Genomic DNA, 25,299 nt, shown 5'->3' on the forward strand with positions numbered 1-25,299 from the left:
AGCACTGCGGTAAAGGGCTAGAATCCAGTTCACCAGTGCAGTATTCAACTGCCTTAATCATGGGACCATCCTTTTTCTTCCTGCAGTCTCCCACCTCATTCACTGCACAAGTTCCAACTTCTGGAACAAGTGCAGCAGGGGTCCTACAGACAGCAATCTCCTTCCCTACACCACCCTGATTCGTCCCCAGTGCAAGTCCACCCTGTGCACTGAATGAGGCAGAAGTCTTTTGGAAAAAATAGTATGTCATTATGTAAATAAAGATGATCTCCTTATGCTTGATTCCTCCTGCCCCGTCCACTCCAACCTGTGCCTGTCTTCTTGTCCCAGGCCCATTCTTCTCATATACCCAGTTCCAGTTTCCACTCCTCCGGCTTCCTATCTCAGTCCCAGTCTCCTTGCCCAGCCAGTTCTTATCTTACTCTCTAGACACCCCATCCCAGCACCTACCTTCTTTCCACCATATCTTGTGCCCAGTCTCCTTGCCTAGCCAATCTCTGTTTCTCCCCCTCCGCCCCAATGACTCTGTCCTTTGTCTCTCCCACACACACGCTTTCCCTGTCCCCACTGGTTCTCAGTCACTCTCTTCCTCCCCAGGCTCCTCCTCCAATCTCAACCTGCCCCCACATCCTCTTTGGTTCCTTGTTCCTGGCTCTTTGCCCCACTGTCTTTGCCCAACTAGTGCCAGTTCTCCCCCCTGTGCCCTGGCTCCTCATCAGATCTGTCTCCCTTCCTCCCCATCTCCTTCCTTCCACCCCACTGGTTCCCAGTTTCAGCATCCTTGCTTAGCCAGGTGCAGTCTCCTTCACCAGCATCTCATCCAATGGGACTCCCTCCAGTCTGCGGCTCCATGCCCAACCCATCCTACTCTGCCCCCCTTCCTCCTGTCCCAGTTTCCCCCTAGGGTTCCTTGTCCAACTGGGCCCACTGCACCCCACCCAGGTCCAGTATTTTCCCGTGTCTATGGTGGGGGGCTCGAGAGACAGGAGTTCCAGTGACTGACTTCAGCACAGCCTTCAGCATCTCAGTACGTCAACTGCAGAGAGAGTCCTGCACAGCTTTGAGTGGGAACATGCTTCACCGTGGACAGAATGCTTTGAAGATTTTAAAGTTGCCAAGCAAGTCTCTACCAAGCATGTGCAAACTGTGATTTTTTCCAGAGGCTTATAACTTGGTGAAATGTAGGTGGATTTTCATGTGGAAAACAAAAGGCCTGATCCTCCCACAAAGGTCACCCCCTTCCAAATTTCAAGTCCCCACTCCAAAGCATGGGAGTTATAGAACTGCTCAAAGAAGAAGTCACAAGAATGTTTTAACATGGGCAAAACAAGGTTTTTTGCCTCATTCTTGAAAAGGGCTGAACTTTTTTGACGGAAATTTTCCAAAATAGTTCTGCCTGGGGCAGGAACCCAGCGTGTCAAATTTCAGCTCTAACAGTTAGTTTGGCAAATTGATAAGCGACTGAGAACAGGATTGGGAAATATTGGGCAGCCTTAATAATAGGTGCATTTCCAGCTGTGCTTCTAGCAAGGGACCCCATTATGCCTTCACATTTTCATACAGGGGACCTCTTGGGGTTAGCGTAGTATCTCAGCAATTCACAAACACAAATACATTTAGCCTCACAACATGCTTGCGAGGTGTAGAAGTATTATTATCCCCATTTTATAGATGGGGATCTGAGGCGCAGAGAGGTTTTGACTTGCCTAGGATCACACAGGAAGTTTGCGGCAGAGCTGGGAATTGAACCAAGGTCTGCCCAGTATAGTGCTTGAACCATGAGACCAACCTTCCTCTCCAGTGGACTCCAATTGATTTTAATTGGAGCAAGATCAGGTCCCAGACTCTTGGAAGTTATGGAGCTACTACTGTTTAAGGACATGGTATTTTATCCCTGGGAGAGATCTGAGTGAAAATCCGATAGTTAACACTCCTGCCAGGAGTTCAGGAATATGCTCAGTACTTGGTATTCAGATTAAATTTGAAGATTATGAAATGCATGAAATCTGTTGATTTTATAGCCTATCGGGTCATTAATTATGCTTTAAAAAACAAAAAGGGAAGGAAACATGCGTCATAGGCAAAACCTTTTGTATGGTACACTTTGTAATTACCTCTGCTCTCAATTGTTTAACAAAATGACAAAAACTGTGAGCTGGGCAATAAGAACAGGAAATGGGATCTCATTTGTTGTGCTCAATGCAGAATAAAGCTTTGTATTTAAAAGTCAGACATTTTTCAATATTTAAAATACCCCTTCCAATATACTATACGTAGTTAGTTATTTTTACAGCACATTGACATTAAAGTCAGAGGGCAGCTATTTACCATGTCAATAACATAAAAGATGCAAGCAGTTTAAAATCGTATCCACTAAAAAAAAGTGGTCCTAGTAATTTCAATTAAAATGAATGCAAGGATCGTTAATCCATGAAATAGATTTTACATTTGCATTAACTTGGTTTTGTATCTCTAGAACAATGCCTCTAAGCTTTTGCTGGCTATTATGGAAAGCAGGCATGACAGTGAGAATGCAGAAAGAATCCTTTTTAATATGAGACCAAGGGAACTGGTAAGAAAACTTCTGAATATTCATAAATCTTTTGGCTATACCCCACCCCCAATAAACTCTATCATCAAAATATTTTGTAAAGGATCTGTGTCTAAACTGAACAGCAATGGCTGCATATAGGGATATAGCATATCAAGCTAGTACTAATTCTCCAAAGGTATTTTTGAAGGATCAAGCATGCATGATTTCATTCTTTATGACTTCATTATTTTTATCCGTTCCAAGCACTTTTCTGTAATTGTTTCCTAACTAAATTATCGTACTCCAGTACATTTTGTCAGTAGCTGGGAAATTAAGCTTGTACTATTTGTGATACCACACTAAGAAAAAAAAATGCACCTCACAGGCAAAACAAAAAAGTCAAAAACATATTTTTGCTTTTATCTTTGAATAGGGATAATATTTGTAATTGTCCCCCGTGAATTTCTGTTATGGTGGAAAAGCTGGGGGAGTGGCCAGTTCCATCCAATATGGACAATTTGGTGACTGGAAAAAACATGATCCCATCCTGCAGTAAGATCTGTGTGGATCTCCCCTGGTGCCTGTGCAGAGCACTTTGAGTGAGTCAGGCTCCACCCTGCCCCCATTTCCTCTCCCCTGGATCTCATTGCAGGATCAGGGCCTGTGTGAGGTACAAAGAAATTATATTTTCTGTAAACTCTCTGAGAGACCTTAAGATCCCTGACCCACCCAACATCCTGTCCCTGATTCCTACCTTCCCTTCCTCTTTGACTGCTCTTTTATACACAGCTTGCTTCTGTGTATACACATGTTGCTGCATGCTTCCAGCCAGGAATAGGTTGCAAGTGTCCTGCATTATAAGTCCCATCAACAAGGCACTGCCTGCAGTGTCAGCAATCTTCCTTTAAACATACATTTCAAAAAGCACCCTTTCTCGAGGCCCAGGATTTGTGTTGATTTCTCACAGAAGTTTTGTTAGTGAAAAATGTTGCCATTTTGAGCTTCACAAAATTTAGTAGAAATTAGTGGGGGGGTTTCAAAGAATTTGCTAAAACAGAATAGATCAGTGGTTCATCTAGTCTGGTATCATGCCTCTGGCCTTGAGGCTTTGAGGATAAGACCAAATAAACCAAGTAATTGTGCAGTGTTGTATGTGGAGAGAAAAATTCCTTCCTGACCCTTGCAAAGCCATTAGTTTATCCCTTGAAGCACATGACATGATTAACTTGGGTTTTAAAAATGGAAAAGGTGAATTTCACAAGCTCTTCCACACAGTTCATTGTTAGATTTTAATCTTAATTGTAGATAACTTAATTTTTCTTGCACTCTCTCCCAGAAACCCATTTTTATACTGTTTTACTGGTGACTATTAGGAAAAAAAATCAATGCTTGAATTCCTGGCACTACTGAAGTCAGTGAAAGTTTTGTCATTGACTTCAGTGGGGCCAGGATTTCACCCTGTCAGTATGTAAGACATTCAGAAGGTTAAAATGCGGCCCCCCCGTGTACAAAGTTTAAGAAACCAGGGGTGGAGTGGTACAAACTTCCCTCCCAACATACAGCTAGGCCGTGAGACTGTAACACAACCCCTCCAGGGCTGCTATTCCAGCCTACGGGAATAATCATTACCCCTCTGTGTAAGCATGGATTCAGTCACCCTACTCTGCCCCGTTCCCTGTGCCCCCTCCATATCAGCTTGTTAGTCATTAATGCAAAAATCCCATATGGCGCATACAGCGGGGGGTCGAGAATAATCTGCACAACCCCCTCTTTTCCTCGCCCAAAGCCCCACAGCAGGGCTTCACTATCTGTCTAGCTAAAGTACCTATTGGGTCCCCATTACTGCAGTAGATGGAGAACCAAGGCATAGAGAATATAAAGCCGAAATCCTAAAAGGTGTTTAGGCACCGAACTCCTATTAAAATCAATGGGAGATAGGCACCTAAACACCTTTGAGGTTTTGGACCTTGTCCAAGGTTACACAGGAAGCTGTGGCAGAGCAGGCAACTGAACCTAAGTCTCCTGGACCCAGGCTTGTGCTCTAGCTATGAACCATCCTTCTACACTGGTATCCAAAATCCTCCACGTCTGGATTAATTTCTCCTGAAATACACAGACTCAATTTTTGCTGTGAACTTGGCAGTTTGTCTTACAATGGCAAAGAGGAAAAACAGCAAAGCAGAGTGCAATTGGTTGAGACAAGAATAAACCGAACACCTTCTCAGACTGCTGTTCATTCAGAATGTGCTTTTCGGCGTACATCATCTTCTTGTAGGACTTCACGGGACCTGTCCAAATTTGAGCCAAGCACAGTGAGCAAATCTGAATGCAGTTCACATTTTTCATGGAATTAAAATATTTGACAGCCCTTTGATTTTATTTGTTTTAAAGGTGGACGTAATGAAGAACGCATATAATCAGGCTCTGGAATGTGATGATGATGAGGAGAATGGAGATAATATTTCACCAAAAGACGTTGGCCACAATATATACATACTGGCACATCAGGTATGTCTTTTGTTAATGTGTGTCTGAGTCCATAAAAGAGAAGTGTTAAAGGCTGCAAGATGTCATTCAATTCTACCCTAGATCTGTGTGCATTAACAGTTGAAGTTTTGCCTAAGTAACGTCTGTAGGATCGAGCTTATATAGGATATCATTTTCTCTAGTGTGTCTTTGGGGCCAGGATCAAAGTGTGTATGGTTTTGCTGTGTGTGTGGGCTGTGCCCATGATGTGTGAGTACTGTTGAGATGTAAATTATAACCTAGAATGGAGCAAGTAATGTACACTCAGTTTATTATCTTTTGTCGTTTCCTAGTCTGGGAGTCTTTGGCTCAGATCAGCATGTAAAAATAATTTATCTTAATTAAAGCATAAATTGAATCAGATTATCATCAATTAGATTTTAATTCATGTTTTATATTCTTATATGAAATGAATATTAATAAAATACTAATATTATTTTACAGCTGTTAATTTTACATTAATAGTATGGCCATATGGGAATTTTGTTCCTTTTGGGATATGCAGTTGTTGCGCAGGGCTCTCTTATCACACATCTTTTGTGCACTGTAAAGGTGATCATACAGATTTTTATTGGTACGCCAATAAAGAGAGCGAGATTTCTCTCCCCCTCCCCCTCCCCCTCCCACCCGGTGGAAAAAGGAAAGACTGCAACTTTAGTAATGAAGCCCTGTAATAAAGATGGTACAGGCCAATAGTACTTGCTGTTCCCTGGTAGGAACCTTCTCTTTTGTTTTTAATTATTTTTATTAGAGCAGGTGCATGTTAAAAATGTAGAGATATGGGAGTTTCTAAATAAATTGGCAGAAAATACAAAGTTAAGCATATTCCTTAAAATGTGAGTAATATTGACTAGAAGAAGAAAAGAGGACAGGTTATAATTACACTAATAAGGTGAAAAATGTGAATTATGTTCATTTTTGTGTCTTCAACATGTTCAATGAAGGGCTCTCATTGCTATTATGTTATGGAGAGCCATGTTCTACCCTTACGCTGCCTGCAATGCCCCTAATAAAGACAATGGGAATTTTGTGGACCTTGCACCTAGTATAAGCAGTTGCACCACCGGGAACATTTTACACCCACTTCGTGCTTAGTGTGCCTGGTATCAATGACTACACAAGGTTCAGGACAAAGGGGAATTAGGGCTAAAGCTATGTAAGAAAAGATTGTTGGGATACTGTTGCCCTGCCAGGAGCTATACAATCATACTAAGAAAGCAACACCAATTCCGTATGTCTGATCCTTGGTGGGGCATTTTGGTCACATCCTGGATGTTGGCAACAATTTACAATTTATCTCCTTCATGCCCTGCAGAAGACAATGGGGATATTGGTTTGGCAGGAAAACCTATGCTTGATGTACAGATTTTACAAAACTGACTGATTTCCCTTCCTGCAGTTGGCTATCCCAATGAACACATCTATTTATTATTATATGTACAGCCATGCTGAACACCATACAGCCACATAACAGAGCATTAGACGATTAAACCATGTTGTTTAGGCCCTTCCCCCGACCCCTGTTAATGAAAAGCTGATTTTTGGCACATGAAAACAAATCTTTGACTACCAAACTCTTTCTACTGCGTCCTTTCAATTACTCTGGGCTGGGTAGGATATGAACTTTTGTCCCTCATGAGTAAGATCATTGTTGCCTAGTTCCTATCCTGTTCTCTAAACACTCTCTAATGCTGTCTTATGTATAAACAGCGTACTGGTGACTGTACTCTCCGCTCTGTGTAGCTGACCTAATTTACATCATATTTCTTTGCTTTGCTCCTTGCAGTTTCATTGTTAGTTTTTTACCATTTTCACAATTGGTATAGCTTTTCAGCTGCTTCCGTGTGGCCACCTACTTTGGCTACAGCATCTGTACCATTCTAGCAGCAGAGTCCAGATTAGAGTTCCTCTTTTTATGGTCATAAACTCATGCACAGACAGTTTATTTTGGAGCACTCAGACTTTCCGTTTTTGTCGTTGCTCTTTTAAAGGCTGGAGTGGGTTCTGCATTTTGCCACCACTACATCCTTCCCTGCCCTTCCTGTGGTTGGTTTTACCAGAAGCAAAAGACTTTCTTGTAAATGTCTGACCTGCTATGCACAGAAAGATATAAATACATCACAAGAAAGGTTGAGGACTGTGTTATGGCCCCACACTGCAGAGCAAGACACAGAAGACCCCTTACTGTTAACTGTGCATCATCAAGTTGGTCAACATTTCTTCTTCTCCCCACCCTACCCTCACATCACTTGTCTATCATCCCTGTCCTCCTCTGCAGACCATGTGGGACCATTGTTCATGCTGGTTCCTCTCCACTGACTTCATCCCTTTCCTGGCACTACTGCTTCCCACTCTTCCTGTCCTGTGCATTGTAAGCAGAGTGGGGAACTCAAACTAGAGGAAACAGAACTGAGCCATCCCCAAGGGACCAGCATAATCTTCACTCCCATCGTACAGTAGAGTGGGGGCAGATTCCAAATGAAGCCTTTCTGTTGCCCACAGCAGTACAGAGTAATGACGCAAATGGGTGCTCGCTACTACGGGCTGGAAACCCCCCCGTTATTACCAGATGGACAGCGTGCATGATTTGTTTCACAAGAATCTACTGTGGCCAAACATTCCATTTGTCTGTGTCATGTTCAAGCTCCTTGCTCAGAGCCAAACCTTGAGTTTTTCTCAGTTACTTCTTTTTCAAGTTCCTCCAACACTCTTGGATGAATACCGTCCAGTCCTGGTGAGATCTTGATGATCAGTGTTCGTTCCAGTACCTCCTCTTTTCACACCTCAATCAAAGGAAACCTGCATGGTGTTTATAATAATAATTTAAAATATAGATTATGCTAAATCAAGCTGACTTCTCGTTTGTGATATTAGAAAGGCTCTCAGCAAGGAGAACTCAGATAACATGCTGTGTCTGTGATGTGATGAAAATTTAGACTTTACAAAGGCTTCTGAAACAAGTAGCACATAAAAGTTTGATCTGTAACTGGCCCTTCGAAGTCTGGAATGTCAAACCAGATAGTCAATTGGTTAAATTGTGCAACAAAAATGTGACCGTGTATAGCACAAAGAAACCATCCTGATTTTCACATTATGAGAGTGATGGGTCGTCCTTCAGGATAGGTTGTAGATCCTTGATGATGCGTTGGAGAGGTTTTAGTTGGGGGCTAAAGGTGATGGCTAGTGGCGTTCCGTTATTTTCTTTGTTGGGCCTGTCCTGTAGTAGGTAACTTCTGGGTACTCTTCTGGCTCTGTCAATCTGTTTCTTCACTTCAGCAGGTGGGTATTGTAGTTGTAAGAACTCTTGATAGAGACCTTGTAGGTGTTTGTCTCTGTCTGAGCGGTTGGAGCAAATGCGGTTGTATCGTAGAGCTTGGCTGTAGACAATGGATCGTGTGGTGTGGTCACTCTCACAGATCTTGGGAGACAGGCCAGTCCTTGCTTACAGACAGCCCCCCAGCCTGAAGCAAATACTCACCAGCAACCACACACCACACAACAGAATCACTAACCAGGAACCTATCCTTGCAGCACAGCCCATTGCCAGCTGTGTCCACATATCTATTCAGGGGACACCATCATAGGGCCTAATCACATCAGCCATGCTATCAGAGGCTCGTTCACCTGCACATCTACCAATGTGATATTTGCCATCATGTGCCAGCAATGCCCCTCTGCCATGTACATTGGCCAAACTGGACGGTCTCTATGTAAAAGAATAAATGGACACAAATCAGATGTCAAGAATTATAACATTCAAAAGCCAGTTGGAGAACAGTTCAGTCTCTTTGGTCATTCGATTACAGACCTAAAGGTGGCAATTCTTCAACAAAAAAACTTCAAAAACAGACTCCAACGAGAGACTGCTAAATTGGAATTAATTTGCAAACTGGATACAATTAACTTAGGCTTGAAGAAAGACTGGGAGTGGATGGGTCATTACACAAAGTAAAACTATTCTCCCCCCGCCCCCAGCTGTTCCTCAGATGTTCTTGTCAACTGCTGGAAATGGCCCACCTTGATTATCACTACAAAAGGTCCCCCCTCCCCCCCCCACTCTCCTGCAGGTAATAGCTCACCTTACCTGATCACTCTCATCACAGTGTGTATGGTAACATCCATTGTTTCGTATTCTCTGTGTATATAAAATCTCCCCACTGTTTTTTCCACTGAATGCATCCGACTAAGTGAGCTGTAGCTCACGAAAGCTTATGCTCAAGTTAATTTGTTAGTCTCTAAGGCACCACAAGTCCTCCTTTTCTTTTTGCGGATACAGACAAACACGGCTGCTACTCTGAATTCAATTAAAAGTGGGCTATTATCAACAGGAGGAAAAATCACTTTTGTACTGGTAATCAAGGTTGCCCATTTCAAACAGTTAACATGAAGGTGTGAGTAACAGTAGGGGGAAATTAGCATGGGGAAATTAGTTTTTAGTTTTTGTAGTGCCCACTCTGAAACCTGTAATTTATTTGTTAGTGTATTTCAAGAGGTTGACAAAGATCACTTGACCTTCAGGGGTAAGGGTGTGCAGGGAGTGGGGAGAACCAGATTTTCTTTGTTTTAGATTATAATAAAATTTTCAATGCCTCATGACCCCCCACATTCCCTGTTGCATTTCATGACACCCTTTTGGGTCACACTCAATGGTTAAGAAACACTGATGTAGGGTATCATCCCTCTCAAGATCATGCCTTGAGACTTCTGATCCAGCAAAGTATTTAAGCAAATGCTTAATATTAAGCCCATGCTTGAGTGCTGAATTGGGGCCAGAGAGAGAATAATTATGAAACGCCACAATGCCCTTTTTGAGCAGATTATAGCTTCCTAGAAAACAGAAGATTTTTTATAAGCTTAAATTAAAAGTTTAGTTAAATACCAAGGGAGTGCCAAAAATATTTATGTAAATACTACAATCTCCTGATGGTACCGAGATCTGATGAAAGGATGGTTTCCTCCCACCCCGTGTGGTTAGAAGAAATTAACGCTGCTTGATATCAGTGCAGGTATGCTGCATAAACGAACATCGGCTTGAACCAAACAATCTCCTGATAGCCTGGCACAGTTGGAAGTTCCCTTTCATTGATAAATTCTTAAAATAAACAAAGGTAAAACTAAACATACAGTAGCAATTTGAGTTAATGGGTAACTCATACACATTCCCATCTGGTGCTAATTATCAATGGAGTGAGGGAAACAAGTAATTCAGCCTTGTACATTTGAATTGCTAAAATATATTAGCAGTAGAATAAAGATTCGTTGATCAAACGTAGCATGAAATATCTAATCTCCTTATTGCCATGTTTGCTATGTGTAATGGTAGATTAATAGGTATATGCATTTTGAATATTTGTTAAATAGACAATTGATGGCCTGCATTTATACTTTGGGAATAATAGTACCCTACAGTCTATTTAATAAAAATAATAATTTTGTCAGTTCAAATAAGATTGGTTTGATAATGAGACCTTTATTAAGGAAAAGTTTCAAGTAGTTGTTGAAATTCTGGTTACCCACATAGTTAAAAATATAAGCAGTGCACGGCCATATAAGGGCTTATTCTATGACTATCTACTTAAACATATTAAACTGTGAAATTTCCTCCAATATCTCTGAGCATAGCAGGGGCAGAGACCATCCTTTGTTCTGTGTTTGTACAGTGCCTGACACAACAGAGTTCTGGTCCACGACTGGGGCTCCTAACTACAGCAGTACAAATAATAATAATTCTGGAAATATTTAGGAATCACATTTGTCTTTTATAGCATATTCTTTTTGAGGGCTTCAAAGCACTTTAAAACATTAACTGCCTACATTTTCCCAACAACCCTGTGAAGTAGGATGCAAAAGAGATGAAGGCAACAAGTCATTGGCCGTTATGGGAAAAGAAGCCAGGTTGTCTGATTTCTAATCCTTTGCACTAGCTGGTCCGCTTCTCATGCTAACTCAGTACCACCTACTATACTAATGAGGAGGAATTGGCATTGAATACATCAGAAAGGCATCATTGCTGGTATCTTACCATTCCTTAAAGGAGACTGTTAAGCCTATTTTTAAATATGTACTTTCCTGTGCTGCTAATAATATAGATTGTTAAAGCTGGGAGAACTTTAGTCATATGACTGGCTGTTTGTGCGCGGGGGAAGGTGGTACTGATTTTTACTGGGGGGAGTTATTTTTGGTTTGAGGGTGTAGAGCAGCTGTTGGCTTTCTTTCAGTTGGTAACACTTTTGAATTTTGGCAAAGGTACGTATAGCTCTGGATAGGCTCTTTCTTGTATATGTTATATACATGTAAATAAATAAAAAGAAACGTATTGAATAGAGACAAATATAATTTTGTGTCAGGGCAAAGGAGAGTTACAAGTAGGAGATTGAAGTGATGGAGCTAAACAGGCTTTCCATGATTCAATGGCTGTGGAAGCTAAGGGGCATTTCTGTAGTTGTGTACAACCAGATCCAAGGTAAGATCACTCAGTGCATCTTGGCCTTTGGCATAGGAATCCAGGGTTTCTGAATTGACTATGCAGGCAGCAGTAGACAACAGAGCAGTGTTCCTCAGGAAGGAAGTGTGACCGGAATCAGGAGTACATTTGTGGTGAAATTGACTGACTGGGCTGAAAAGAAATGCTACTGAAGAAGAAGTGGGTTACTTAATGAAGCATTTAAAAGAACCCACAAGAAGACAAAACAAGGAAATAGAGTGTGAGAAGGGCTGTAATTCTCGCAGTAAGGGTCTCCATTAATTGTGTGACACATGAACACCAGGTGATTCCAAGGAAAAGGTGTGGGTGGGAGCCATGGGAGAGAGCAATGTCTTTTCCCCTCTCCTCACTAGTGTGTCAACGTTTCCTCCGTACCATCTGCCGCATAAGTAAAGCACTATTGAGGTTCACTACGCTCCAGAGGTTTCCAGCTGTGAGGAACAGCCTTAAATTCCAGCAAGAACCCCTTGGTTCACGGTACATCTACGCAGCCCGTGGCAGTGAGCCTCCCAGCCCAGGTCGACGGACTTAGGCTCACAGACCTCGTACTACTGCGCTAAAAACAATTGTGTAGATGTTGCAGCTTGGGCTGGAGCTTGGGTTCTGACACCTAGAGAAGGGGAATGGGCTTCAGAGCCTGAGCCCCAGGCTGAGCTCAGCTTCTGAGTGCTGTCTACACATCTGTTTTTAGTGTGGTAGCATAAGCCCAAGTCTTGGGAGGCTCGATTGTGTGGGCTGTGTAGACAGACCCATGGAGTCTGGCAGTGAAGAGTGCTCATAGAATATCACGGTTGGAAGGGACCTCAGGGGGTCATCTAGTCCAACCCCCTGCTCAAAGCAGGACCAACCCCAACTAAATCATCCCAGCCAGAGCTTTGTCATGTCACATGAGACATACTGTGTTAAAAGTGACCCATGAACTAAAAATTGTTTTGATCATTTGATTTTTTTTTAAATAAATCTGTGGCTAATTTACTCTAAAATGTATCTGATATATATGGGAGTAGGAACTCCAGAAATAAGGCACAAGTACAAAGTGACTGATCTGCAGGTGGTGTAAATGAAGCTACCCTGATTTACAATAGGTGAGGATCTGACCCTTTCAATCTATAGGTAGCTCCAATTTTTGTACAGCCAACTATTTCCACATTTTGCAGCACGGTGTGAGGGTTCTCAAGACATTTAATGGGAGTGTCTCCTCCCAAACAGCTGTTTGTGCATAAAGAAAAGCATTGTACATACTTACAGGAGCATCGCTAAGTTTTTAGTTCAGAGTATGATCCAGTGGAGATGGCACTGGACTGGGAATGAGAAGATGTGGGTTTAGGTCCTGGCTCCAGCCCTGACTTTCTTGTGATTTTGGCCAAGTCACTGCACCTGTTTCCCCTCCCACCCTTGATCTGCCTTATCTATTTAGCATGTAAGCTCTTTGGAACAAGGATAGTCTTTCATTGAACGTTTTTGCAGCGCCTAGGAGAGCAGGGCCCTGATCTTGGTTGAGACAAATAATGAGGAATCTTAGAAGCCCACCAGTCCTGCGGGATGAATTCCACAGAGTAACCCTGAGTTCCTTTGAAAAAGTCACTCTCTTCCTGCAAGGCAAGTGGAATTTAAGGCTTCAGCACTATACTTTTAGTGGGCGTTTTCTGCTAGGAAGGAAATCTGCAAGCCTCAGCAAAGCATTAGCTGATCACATTGCCAAGGCAAGGAGCTAATGGGGACCTGCCCCAGGAACTGTGACTGTCAGGGGACTTGTATCCTGGCCTGCCAGACCTGAAACTACTTGTGAAACTTTTATATTCCGCATGTTGTTTTGTAGTTCTCGTCCTGATGAGACAGTCTATGGCATCAAAATGACACTGGCTAATTAAATGTCAGCAGAATCAGAAGCTGTTGCAAGGCTTTTACACTCAGATTGCCAAGATTGAAACAGAAATCCAGGAGGCACATCACCCTCCCTGCAGCTCATTAGGAGGGTATTTATCTCTACCTTCAACCAGCTCCACTGTATAGATCCAGTATGGAGACTGCCACAGGGCCTTGACACTAATGAGCCCCTGAAAGTTAAACAAACGTCTGAGGCTGCCAATCCTTGGCAACTTGTTCTGCAACTTTTTCTTTTCCTATTTTTTTGACATTGGCTTCCAGCTATTACCCCATCATTTAAGATCCAACTCCAAAATGGAATTGAATAACATGGGTCTTAGTGCCTCTGAGGAGTCCCACTGACTTCAGTGAAGCTCCTTGGGGTTGGAAGTGGCCATGCTTAGAGGATCCCACTAATAGGCTTTGGTCCAATGGGTGTTGCTTACTTTCATTTTCCTCAAAATTTTTAATAAGGTCAAATGTTATCAGCTGATATCACTCCTCTGTTTTGGGGACTGTATATTGCATTAACATGGAGGTAGACATGATTAACTGGACAGGAGTTTCCTACCTCTAACTTCAGTTATCCTGTGTCCATATTATTTATGGTTTTTAAGATCTCTGTATCTGGGAAATACAATTTATTGTAGAATAGGGGCCCATAAGGCATACTAGAGGGAATACCACGAGTATTAATGTGTGGTTCTGCTCTGAAAAGTGGCTGTGTAAGATGCTACTCTCTTCTTCGAGAGACTTGCTGCTCACTGTATGTATCCACCGTCCTATCCGCTCACCTCAGTGACAAAAGTATAGTTACTACTTTTTTAGGAGAAGGAGCTGGATTTTCTTCTGACTCCCATTTCACTAGCAGAATTTTTAGCTGAGTTTCTACTGCAGGGCCAGTTCCTTTTTCGGCCAGATTCTCAGCTGGCGTAAATTGGAATAGCTCCATTGCAGTCAAAAGAGCTACACTGATTTGTACCAGCTGAAAATTTGTCCCATTGCCTTCATGTTCTGCTCTCGGTTACACTGGTGTTTTCCATTGACGCCATACGGTCAGTAACAGTGTAATGAAGGGCAGCACTTACCTTGCAGAATCCTCATTACTGATGGCGATATATGAAGCAGAAAGAACACGACTCAGTTTTCAGGCTGAGTTTGCAGAGGTGAGAATTATAGGGAGAAAAATCATTCTACCTGTAAACTGAACAAATCTGATCTAGAAGTCTTTGAGAGAGATTAAATGTGGAATCCCACAGTGCCATTTTTACACTCACTTTTCAAAGTGGACTGCACTTTGTCACCATAAACCACAGTGCCTAATATTGTCTGCACAGAAATATATGTAATATACCACTGACATTGTTTATATTGCAGCAGAGGCACCCTGATTAATAGATATATACATGGTATTGAATTGTAACCATACTACCATAGACAAAGTCTTACATCCGAGGCTGAGCTGGGACTGATGCGTTACAGGTGATCTGCAAAGGACTTGCATAAAATGGGGTTATTCCCCTTTCGTGAGGAGTGTGATCATGTTGAAATTTCCAGCTAGCAAATTCTGGTATAACAGCTGGCTACGTTTTCTTTACATCAAGAATAAGATGGAAGATTACTTAGGACACCAGTAGTATCTCAGGGTGGAAACAGACACTTAATTATGGTGGCTCTTGCTTTCATGCATAGGGTTGTACAAACTGGGGTCCAGTTTTCCCACCTGGTGTATGGCTAGTGACATTAGGATGATTTTTCCTCTGGATCACCTGCTGGATCACATCCCACGTCATTCATAGAATCATAGAATATCAGGGTTGGAAGGGACCTCAGGAGGTCATCTAGTCCAACCCCCTGCTCAAAGCTTTGCCCCTAGACCAAACCCCAACTAAATCATCCCAGCCAGGGCTTTGTCAAGCCTGACCTTAAAAACCTCTAAGGAAGGAGATTTCACCACCCTCCTAGTGAAAAAGCTTTTCCTAATAGCCAACCTAAACCTCCCCCACTGCAACTGGAGACCATTACTCCTTGTTCTGTCATCTGCTACCACTAGAACAGTCTAGAGCCATCCTCTTTGGAACCCCCTTTCAGGTAGTTGAAAGCAGCTATCAAATCCCCCCTCATTCTTCTCTTCTGTAAACTAAATAATCCCCGTTCCCTCAGCCTTTCCTCATAAGTCAGTTCTCCAGCCCCCTAATCATTTTTGTTGCCCTCCGCTGGACTCTAATTTTTCCACATCCTTCTTGTAGTGTGAGGCCCAAAACTGGACACAGTACTCCAGATGAGGCCTGGATAGAGGGGAATGATCACGTCCCTCAGTCTGCTGGCAATGCTCCTACTTATACAGCCCAAAATGCCGTTAGCCTTCTTGGTAACAAGGGCACACAGTTGACTCATATCCAGCTTCTTGTCCACTGTAACCCCTAGGTCCTTTTCTGCAGAACTGCTGCCTAGCCACTCGGTTCCTAGTCAGTAGCAGTGCAATCATTGATTTGTTGTGATTGCCAAGGATGAGCATCAGTTACTCACCAGTCTCTTCTTTCTATGTTTCTATGTGTTGATCATCATTTAATTGCTGGCTAACACCAATAGCTCATATCTGATGAGTAGGACTAAGAAGTGTCTGTCTAGGATGAAGGTTGCACCCCCACTACTCACTTTCCTTTGCTTTCTTAGCATATGCTGCTAATTCATAGGTGGCTGGTGCAAATATTGTCCAGACGACTGCAGTAAAGATGTGGGATTTGGAAAGGAAATATCATCACATTTTGTTTTGCCTACTCCTCTCCCCATTGCCAAGCCCTGAAGACAGCTATTCTGTTTTTTGTTCTGTTAAGTGGATGGATGAGGCAAAAGTCCAGCAGCACTATTTAAAATGGTGGGAAGGCTGTGCCATACTGGCTGCTGGAAGAAGCATCTCGTCTGATCTCCTGCTCCTTTCTTTCATGTGGTCAGCCCTCCACTCCTGCCTCACCTCCCAGTATGTGCATAACAATCCCCACTGGTGAACAGAAAAAGGTGATTGAGTTTGGACAGTTGTGAATTCTCTTTGCAGGGCTCAGCTGCCTGTTCTCCACTTTAATCCAATTTATCTTTGGGCAAGAGAACTTTTTGTCACAAAATAATTTTCTGTGCTTTGAGAAATACCTGTTAAAGAGGTTGGGATACTAGCAGGATTGGCCGTATAATTTGGAGGACCCGAACAAGAGCATGGTCCCAAGCAGGAGATATCATGTCACAAGTTGCACTTGTCTTTCTGGCAGAGCAGGGGAGGTTGTCTGGCAGTATCCTTTTTCCTCTGCTTCCAGTCCCACGGCTGGAGAATAAGGCTGGGCCATCCCAAGACTTCAAGGGGATGTGGGGCCCCCAAAAGAGCAAGGTAGTAAGCAGCTGCCTACTTTGCTTGTGTGGATATTTAACTTGCTTTTTTTAGACTCTATTTGTTAGACAGCTGTAGATAGAAAGATTGCAGAGAAGTGTTATTTCCCATTCTACTTCTGCTCAGAATAAGAAACCAAAAAGAGGAACATGCTTTCAAGCAATAGAATTGAGAGCTCCTGGAAGGGAGATGCTTTCTTTTCTCCAGTTTTTATATTGTCCTGGTGGCCTTCATGAGGAGGAGAGAAGCTCTTCCACTCTGCAGACTGGGGATCCTGTGGGTGGGAACCTACCTGCTGCAGCTCTGCTTGGAGTGGGCACTGCTTTCTGCTGGCTGGATGCTGTGCAGTGTGCTGGCCTTTCAGATGAGCCCATAGTGTTCACTTATTCTGGGCACTTTGGTTTCTTGGCCTCTCATAGAAGTTGCAAGTGATTGAAATCTTTCCCCTTGCAGTGGCTGTGAAATAGACCCCCACTGGTAAGGAGGGGATCTTCCCAGTTCTGTCTCCACTCCTCTTTGTCCTCCACCTCCCCATATTCATTCTTTGCTCCTCCTTCATCTCCTAGGTCTTTCCCTCTTGCATCCCATCCACCTCCTTCACTCACATAGTTCACAGAGGTTAGTCTAAGAAGGCTGCTATGCTACGGCCTGATACTTGCACTTCCTCCCCAAGTGAATTTTGTTTTGTCATGAAACAAATTTTAGCTACGGGCCTGAAAATAGTTTCACACAAATGTTGCTAGCTAAAGGGGCAATGAATAAGACAATTTGCAGTTGGGTTTCTAATTCACTGAAGTATGTGGAAATAATTTTTCCTGCTCTTCATGCTGCTCTCATCAGGCATAAAAGAAGCAGAGGAAACATTACTTCAAAATGCTCAGAGAGTTACAAACATTATAACAAGAATAATTTGTACTTAACTACAGTAGTCTCTTGCATGTGAGAATGTTAGTGTTTCACAGGCTTTAATTCTTCCTACCTTGTAAGCTAGATAATTTATTCCCATGTTACAAATGTAGAAACGGAGGCCCAAAGTGGTTAGGTGATTTGTCAGAGGTTACACAAGAAGTCTGGGAAAGTCAGTCGTTGATAATCCAAGGAGCCTGGACTTCCAGTGCCTGGCTGATACCACAAGCTGCCAGGGAAAGATTGGCTCTGAACTCTTTCAGTTACTATATATTGTATAATCATCTGAATGAAAATCTCTTAATACTTGATTCTAGGGTCTCCCTTTGCTCAATCCCGGCTGTTCCCAGTGTTTGTTAAGACTATTTGCTTTGGGTAAAGTGCAAATGTGCTGCTCTCTGAAATTGTAAAGACTCTTGGAAAGGAGGCTGTTCTGTGCATTGGCAAAAGCTCTGTTCAATTCTGATTGGAACATGGGGAGTTGAGAAGTTGTCATTACTGTTATCAGAGCCAGCTGGAATAAAAAATTCTGCTTACTTATGTTTAAGGTGATATTTCAGTTTTTCTTTCTTTCTTCACTAATGGCTCTGTCTTTTCTGTCCCATGTACAATGAATTGGCCTATGAGCACCCCTGTGCTCCCATGTCCCATCACCTTGTGCCTCATTTTCTCTCTCCTGTCTCTTTCTGTTTCCTTCTCACCTTGTTTTCCACTCTTTTTTTGTTTTGTAGTCCTTTTTGTCTCTCTGGTTACTTTCCCACTGGCTCTTCTTCCTCATTCTGTCTCTCAGCAGAAAGCTACATCTTCCTTGGGTTGGCAGGAGGAACCATCAATGTTGATGCTGTGGTACCAAATCTTATGCAGCTTGGTGGCTCTATTGAGTTCCCAAGAGGGCAGGGGAAAAAAGGAATAGCTTGCAGACTGTTCCCTAGAGCCACCGCCTTTAAGAGGCAGTGCACAAGCAGTAGCAGCTTTCAAGGATCTATCTGCTTCTACTCACAGCTACAGGAGCATTTTTGCAGTAGCAAGGTGGGACAGAACTGAGATTATGCAGTTTACTCTGCTGCTCTCACTTGATCCCTTTCACCCTGGAGAAATTCTAGTGTTATGTAGGTTGGCAACACAGTCTGATTACCTGTGGAATAAATATGAACATGTTATACAAATAATTTAAAGAGAGGGAGAATTTTTTCCAGTTTATATTTCTTAATAGTAAGTGACGTTAAACATTATACATCCTAAATTGTAAACACTTCTAGATACGGAAGCTGTTTTGTTTATATTGGTTTAAGAACTTAAGAATGGCCAGCCTGCATCAGACCAATGGTCCAATAGACCAATGGTCTATTTCACAGCCACTGCATCAGCCCAAAATCCTGTCTTCCTACGATGTCTGGTGCCAGATGCTTCAGAAGGAATGAACAGAACAAGGCAATTTATTGAGTGATCCATCCCCTGTCATCCAGTCCCAGCTTCTGGCAGTCAGAGGTTTAGGGACATCCAGAGCATGGGGTAGCATCCCTGACCATCGTGGCCAATAGCTTGTCTAATTCCTTTTTGAACCCAATTAAACTTTTGGTCCTTACAGCTTCCCCTGGCAGTGAGTTCCACAGGTTCACTGTGCCTTGTGTGAAGGTGTACTTCCTTATGTTTGTGTTAAATCTGACGCCTGTTGATTTCATTGGCTGACCTCTGGTTCTTGAGTTATCTGAAGAGGTAAATAACACTTCCTTATTCACTCTCCAGTCCATTCATGATTTTATAGACCTCTATCATATTCCCCCCTTAGTTGCCTCTTTTCTAAGATGAACAGTCCCAATATTTTTAATCTCTCCTCATATGGAAGCTGTTCCATTCTCCTAATTATTTTTGTTGCCTTTCTCTGCACCTTTTGCAATTCTAATATACGTTTTTGAGATGGGGCAACCAGAACTGCACACAGTATGCAAGGTGTTGGCATACCACAGATTTATATAGTGGCATTATGATATTTTCTGTCTTATTACTTATCCCTTTTCTAATGGTTCCTCACATTGTTCGCTTTTTTGACTGCTGCTGCATATTGAGTAGATCTCTTCCTTGAGTGATAACAGCTAATTTAGACCCCATCATTTTGTATGTATAGTTGGGAGTATGTTTTCCAGTGTTCATTACTTTGCATTTATCAACATTGAATTACATCTGCCATCTTGTTACCCACTTTAGTGAGATCCCTTTATAACTCTTCACAGTCAGCTTTTGACTTGACTATTTTGAGCAATTTTGTATTGTCTGCAAACTTTGCCAGTTTGTTTCCAGCCACTTCTTTGTTTCCAGATCATTTATGGATATGTTAAATACCACTGGTCGCCATACATATCCTTGGGGAATCCTATTATCTTATCCTTTCTCTGCTGTGAAAACTGACCATTTATTCCTACTCTTTCTTTCCTGTCTTTTAACCAGTTACTGATCCATGAGAGGACCTTCCATTACTATTCTAGTTATTCCATGACTGCTTACTTTGCTTAAGGGGTTTTAATGAGGGAACCTTGTCAAAGGCTTTCTGAAAGTTCAGGTACACTATGTCTACTGGATTACCCTTGTCCATGTTTGTTGACCCTCTCAAAGAATTCTAATAGATTGATGAGGCATGATTTCTGTTTATGAAAGCTGTGTTGACTCTTTCCCAACAAGTCATATTCATCTGTATGTCTGATGATTCTGTTCTTTACTATAGTTTCAACCAATTTTGTCTGGTACTGAAGTTAGGCTTACTGGCCTATAATTACCAGGATTGCCTCTGGAGTCTTTTTTTTTTAAAAATTGGCATTACATTAACTATCCTCCAGTCACTTGGTACAGAGGCTGATTTAAGTGATAGCTTACATACCACAGTTAGTAGTTCTGTAATTTCATATTTGAGTTCCTTCAGAACTCAAGCCAGAGTTTAAAGCACTCTTCCCCAGGAACTAAAACATATAAGATAAAATCTACAAAACTTTTATTCAGCACATTTCCAGGGAACTGCCTCTCTCAGAAGAACTAAAGACATTTTACCCAGTTATTTTGTAAGATACCAGGCCTGACTCTCATTAACACCAAAGCCCCTTTACACCCTTCTGGCAGTGGAAAGGGGCCTTAAAGTTGGCATAAATTATATTTACATTCACGTTTGCGCCTTTAAACTGCTACTGCTAAAGGAACTGTAATATAAATTGAGACTCATGTCCACCATCTATATCAACTTGTTGTTTCTAACACCTATTTATATGACCACTCCCACCTCACCAAACCTCCTTTAGAACCTGATCCAAACCCAGTGAAATCAATTGGCATTTTTCAGTTGATTTCACTCGGTGCTGTATTAGGCCCCACATGCCTGTGAGAAAGGATGTGCTCTCAAGCAAACCCAGTAGGTTAATGAATTAGGACAAGGAGATGACATAAAATGCTTGACAGTGTGTGGAATTTGTTTGTTTTTCGAAGATAATGGAAGGTGAAAAACTACTTCTGAAATACCATTTTCCTAACAATTTTTCAATGTACATTTTCTGTTTTCAAGACTATTCGGTATCCCAACTCAATAAACCATATGAATTTCTCCAGATTTTAAATCACTTTTTATTTAGAAAAACTGCTTATTTTTTCAAAGATATCTTGATACAAAACAAAACATATTTTGTTTTGACACTTTAATGCCCTGTTTTCCAAAGTTCTGAAAGCTAATAATCTTTCAGGAAATTGACCAGCGTGTCCTTCCATGCAACTTGCTAAGGTCTAACTATTATAATTCATACATCTTTTGCAACTGCTATGCACCCCCCCATCCCTGCCCTCATACCCCCTGCAAAAAATCAAGAGGTCTGCCCATGCACCACCACTGGCTAACCTTGGAGGGCCTGCCCCACTCTTTGGAAACTCTGGTTTGCTGTATAATAGAATCACAGAAGTTAGAGATTGAAAAGACCATTCTCTCTACGTTCCAATGCAGCACTGTCCCCTAAAATATATTTCCAGTGCTTTGTATCAGCACTCCATACCACGCAAACGCTCTTTGTTTAAGTTATCAGTTTGTGACTATATTACCACTGTTATTACTATGGCCTTGATCCTATGGAAAGCTCTGGACAGATGTGAGGGGCTGCTGGCATAGAATGCTTTACACATCTGGCCCTATAAGTTCTTTACATAACAAATGTACAGGCATGAAGGTAGAGCTATAGACAATGTTATGGTTTGCTAAAGTAAGAGACTTGTGCTATCTTTCCTTTATTCGCTCTCTCTCCTGTTGGGTCTCTGTCTTTTAAATGTGGACCTTGGCAGGTTGTTGCCAGTACCATGTGTTCATTCATTTTATAATTATATTATATATATTCTAATGCCCAGGCTCCCCAGTCATGGGCCAGGACCGCATTGTGCTAGGCACTGTACAAAGACAAAACAAAAATACAGCTGCTGCCCCAAAAGAGCTTACAATCTAGACAAAGCAACAGAAGGCTATATAGTCGTAAATCCTATGGCTACTGAGATTGAGTGTGACTAAGAACATGTTACATTGAACCATGGTGCACAATTTTAAAATGACTTTCCTTCTGCTCTCAGTCAGGCTCCTTAAATTGTCTCAACACTTCCTCATCTTTCAAGAATGTTGTTTATTAGCAGCACTAAGACCATCTCTGAAATCCCAAACCTATTCTTCAGATAAGTTTGCTTCTCTCCAGTTTTAACTTTGGCCTTGTCAGCACCCCATTGAGCAGTCAGTCAGTCGCAGCTGTGTAGCTGCACTGGTGTAAACCCCACGAGTAAACCGGAAAAGCCACCATTTGTACTAGTTGAGTTTACCCTCATTTTAATCAGGGGTAAATCCTACTGAGATTTGCACTCCTGCAGCTGTAAGGTTCCTGCCTGCTGAATCCCAAGTGGTGGTGTTATAAAGCCTAGAAGCTCTAGTCAGGGCTCAGGACTCCATTGTGCTCAGCGCTATACAAACACTGAAGAAAAAGATGGTCCCTGACCCAAAATGCTTACACTCTAGACCAAGTGTAGTCCAAGCCTTTCAGAGAACCTGGGTGTTCTTCACATGCACAATGATCTGATAATGAATTATGCAATGCTTTTCAATTGGTTCTGAGAGTGCGCCTCTCAAAATCATTAATGATCAGCTAATATCATAGAATAACAGAGTTGGAAGGGACCTCTGGAGGCCATCTAGTCCAACCCCCTGCCCAGAGCAGGACCAATCCCAACTAAATCATCCCAGCCAGGGCTTTGTCAAGCCTGACCTTAAAAACTTCTAAGGAAGGGGATTCCACCACCTCCCTAGGTAACACATTCCAGTGTTTCACCACCCTCCTAGTGAAAAAGTTTTTCCTAATATCCAACCTAAACCTCCCCACTGCAACTTGAGACCATTACTCCTTGTTCTGTCATCTGCTATCACTGAGAATAGTCTAGATCCATCCTCTTTGGATCCACCTTTCAGTTAGTTAAAAGCAGCTATCAAATCCCTCCTCATTCTTCTCTTCCGTAGACTAAACAATCCCAGTTCCCTCAGCCTCTCCTCATAAGTCATGTGTTCCAGTCCCCTAAACATTTTTGTTGCCCTTCGCTGGACTCTCTCCAATTTTTCCACATCCTTCTTGTAGTGTTGGGCCCAAAACTGGACACAGTACTCCAGATGAGGCCTCACCAATGTCGAATAGCGGGGAATGATCACATCCCTCAATCTGCTGGCAATGCCCCTACTTATACACCCCAAAATGCCATTGGCCTTCTTGGCAACAAGGGCACACGGTTGACTCATATCCAGCTTCTCATCCACTGTCACCCCGAGGTCCTTCTCTGCAGAACTGCTGCCTAGCCATTCGGTCCCTAGTCTGGTAGCGGTGCATTGGATTCTTCCGTCCTCAGTGCAGGACTCTGCACTTGTCCTTGTTGAACCTCATCAGATTTCTTTTGGCCCAATCCTCCAGTTTGTCTAGGTCCCTCTGTATCCTATCCTTACCCTCCAGCGTATCTACCACTCCTCCCAGTTTAGTGTCATCCGAAACTTGCTGAGGGTGCAATCCACACCATCCTCCAGAACATTAATGAAGATATTGAACAAAACCAGCCCCAGGATCGACCCTTGGGGCACTCCTCTAGATACCGGCTGCCAACTAGACATGGATCCATTGATCACTACCCGTTGAGCCCGACAATCTAGCCAATTTTCTACCCACCTTGTAGTGCATCCATCTAGCCCATACTTCTTTAACTTGCTGACAAGAATACTGTGGGAGACCGTGTCAAAAGCTTTGCTAAAGTCGAGGAATAACACGTCCACTGCTTTCCCTCATCCACAGAACCAGTTATCTCATCATAGAAGGCAATTAGATTAGTCAGGCACGACTTTCCCTTGGTGAATCCATGCTGACTGTTCCTGATCACTTTCCTCTCGTCCAAGTGCTTCAGAATTGATTCCTTGAGGACATGCTCCATGATTTAGATTTCAGAGTAACAGCCGTGTTAGTCTGTATTCGCAAAAAGAAAAGGAGTACTAGTGGCACCTTAGAGACTAACCAATTTATTTGAGCATAAGCTTTCGGATGAAGTGAGCTGTAGCTCACGAAAGCTTATGCTCAGATAAATTGGTTAGTCTCTAAGGTGCCACTAGTACTCCTTTTCTTTTTGCTAATATATTTATTGTACCCAATATTTCTGCTCACTTGACACACTGACTCATTGCCATCACCAGGCTATCCTTTATATTAATCTATAAATGGATGATTGTTTTATACCCAATCAATCCTATCACAGTGCAGAAGAAATGGGATAGAGCAAATGATTCTATGATTAATCTGAGCTTCAGTTATTGATACATATCATGGGATATGTTTACAGTAAAATGTGAAAAGTTAAAAGCACAACTATAATAAAAGGAAAGTGCTATATTCTGAAAGTTCACATGGTTGGTATGAGACATTTCCTATCCGGTGGGCAGTGCAAGTTCGAATACATTTAGAAATGAAGCTTTTCATTATGTTGGTGGACATTTGTGAATTTATAGATGGTTAGTAGTAACATCTTGCTGCAAGGCAACATCATTTTCAAGATTTGGACTTCCAGTCATTAGAAATGGTAAACCAATTTCCAACTTTTTTTCTATTATCGAGAAGAAATTCTTAATGGGTAACAGTAGAGGAAAATGGTCAATATAGTAGCAAAGTTTTTCTGTATTATAGCAAGATGAAAATTGGTTTACGTTTGCTTCTATTGGTAATAATTCATCACCCAAAGCAGTTCTCTCTTCAGTTGTGTTCATTCTGTCTCAAAGAAAAGATACAGCCAAAATAGAGGGCAGTCGGAGATGGGAAATAAAAAATTATGTAATCACAGAGACACTTCTTTATGAGGAGAGTGATTTTTTTTTATTTGAAAAGGAGACGAGAGGACAAGATACTGATATATACAGCATGATAAATGGTGTAGAGAAGGTGAATGGGGATCTCCTACTTGCCCTCTCATAATAAAGGAACCAGGGAACATGAAACTGAAAGGCAAAGGATTAAAGGAGTTTTTTTTAAAAAAAAACAATGCTTAAATAGACTGGGGAACTCATTTCCACAATATATCATTGAGGCC

At 42.1% G+C, this 25,299-nt stretch overlaps 1 protein-coding gene across 2 annotated transcripts in view; it reads left to right on the forward strand.

Annotated features, from left to right (window-relative positions):
• ITPR2 (inositol 1,4,5-trisphosphate receptor type 2) overlaps positions 1-25,299 on the forward strand; it is a 340,705-nt gene that overhangs the window by 259,934 nt on the left and 55,472 nt on the right. Inside the window, exons 44-45 of one of the 2 annotated variants that reach the window (XM_077826251.1) lie at positions 2,477-2,572; positions 4,925-5,041. In XM_077826251.1, the coding sequence (XP_077682377.1) occupies positions 2,477-2,572; positions 4,925-5,041 (213 nt within the window). The remainder of the gene's footprint in view (positions 1-2,476; positions 2,573-4,924; positions 5,042-25,299) is intronic. The other variant, XM_077826259.1, reaches the window with a different exon arrangement.

The sequence above is a fragment of the Eretmochelys imbricata genome, chromosome 1 (genome assembly GCF_965152235.1).
Source record: "Eretmochelys imbricata isolate rEreImb1 chromosome 1, rEreImb1.hap1, whole genome shotgun sequence".
Taxonomy (NCBI): Eukaryota; Metazoa; Chordata; order Testudines; family Cheloniidae; genus Eretmochelys; species Eretmochelys imbricata.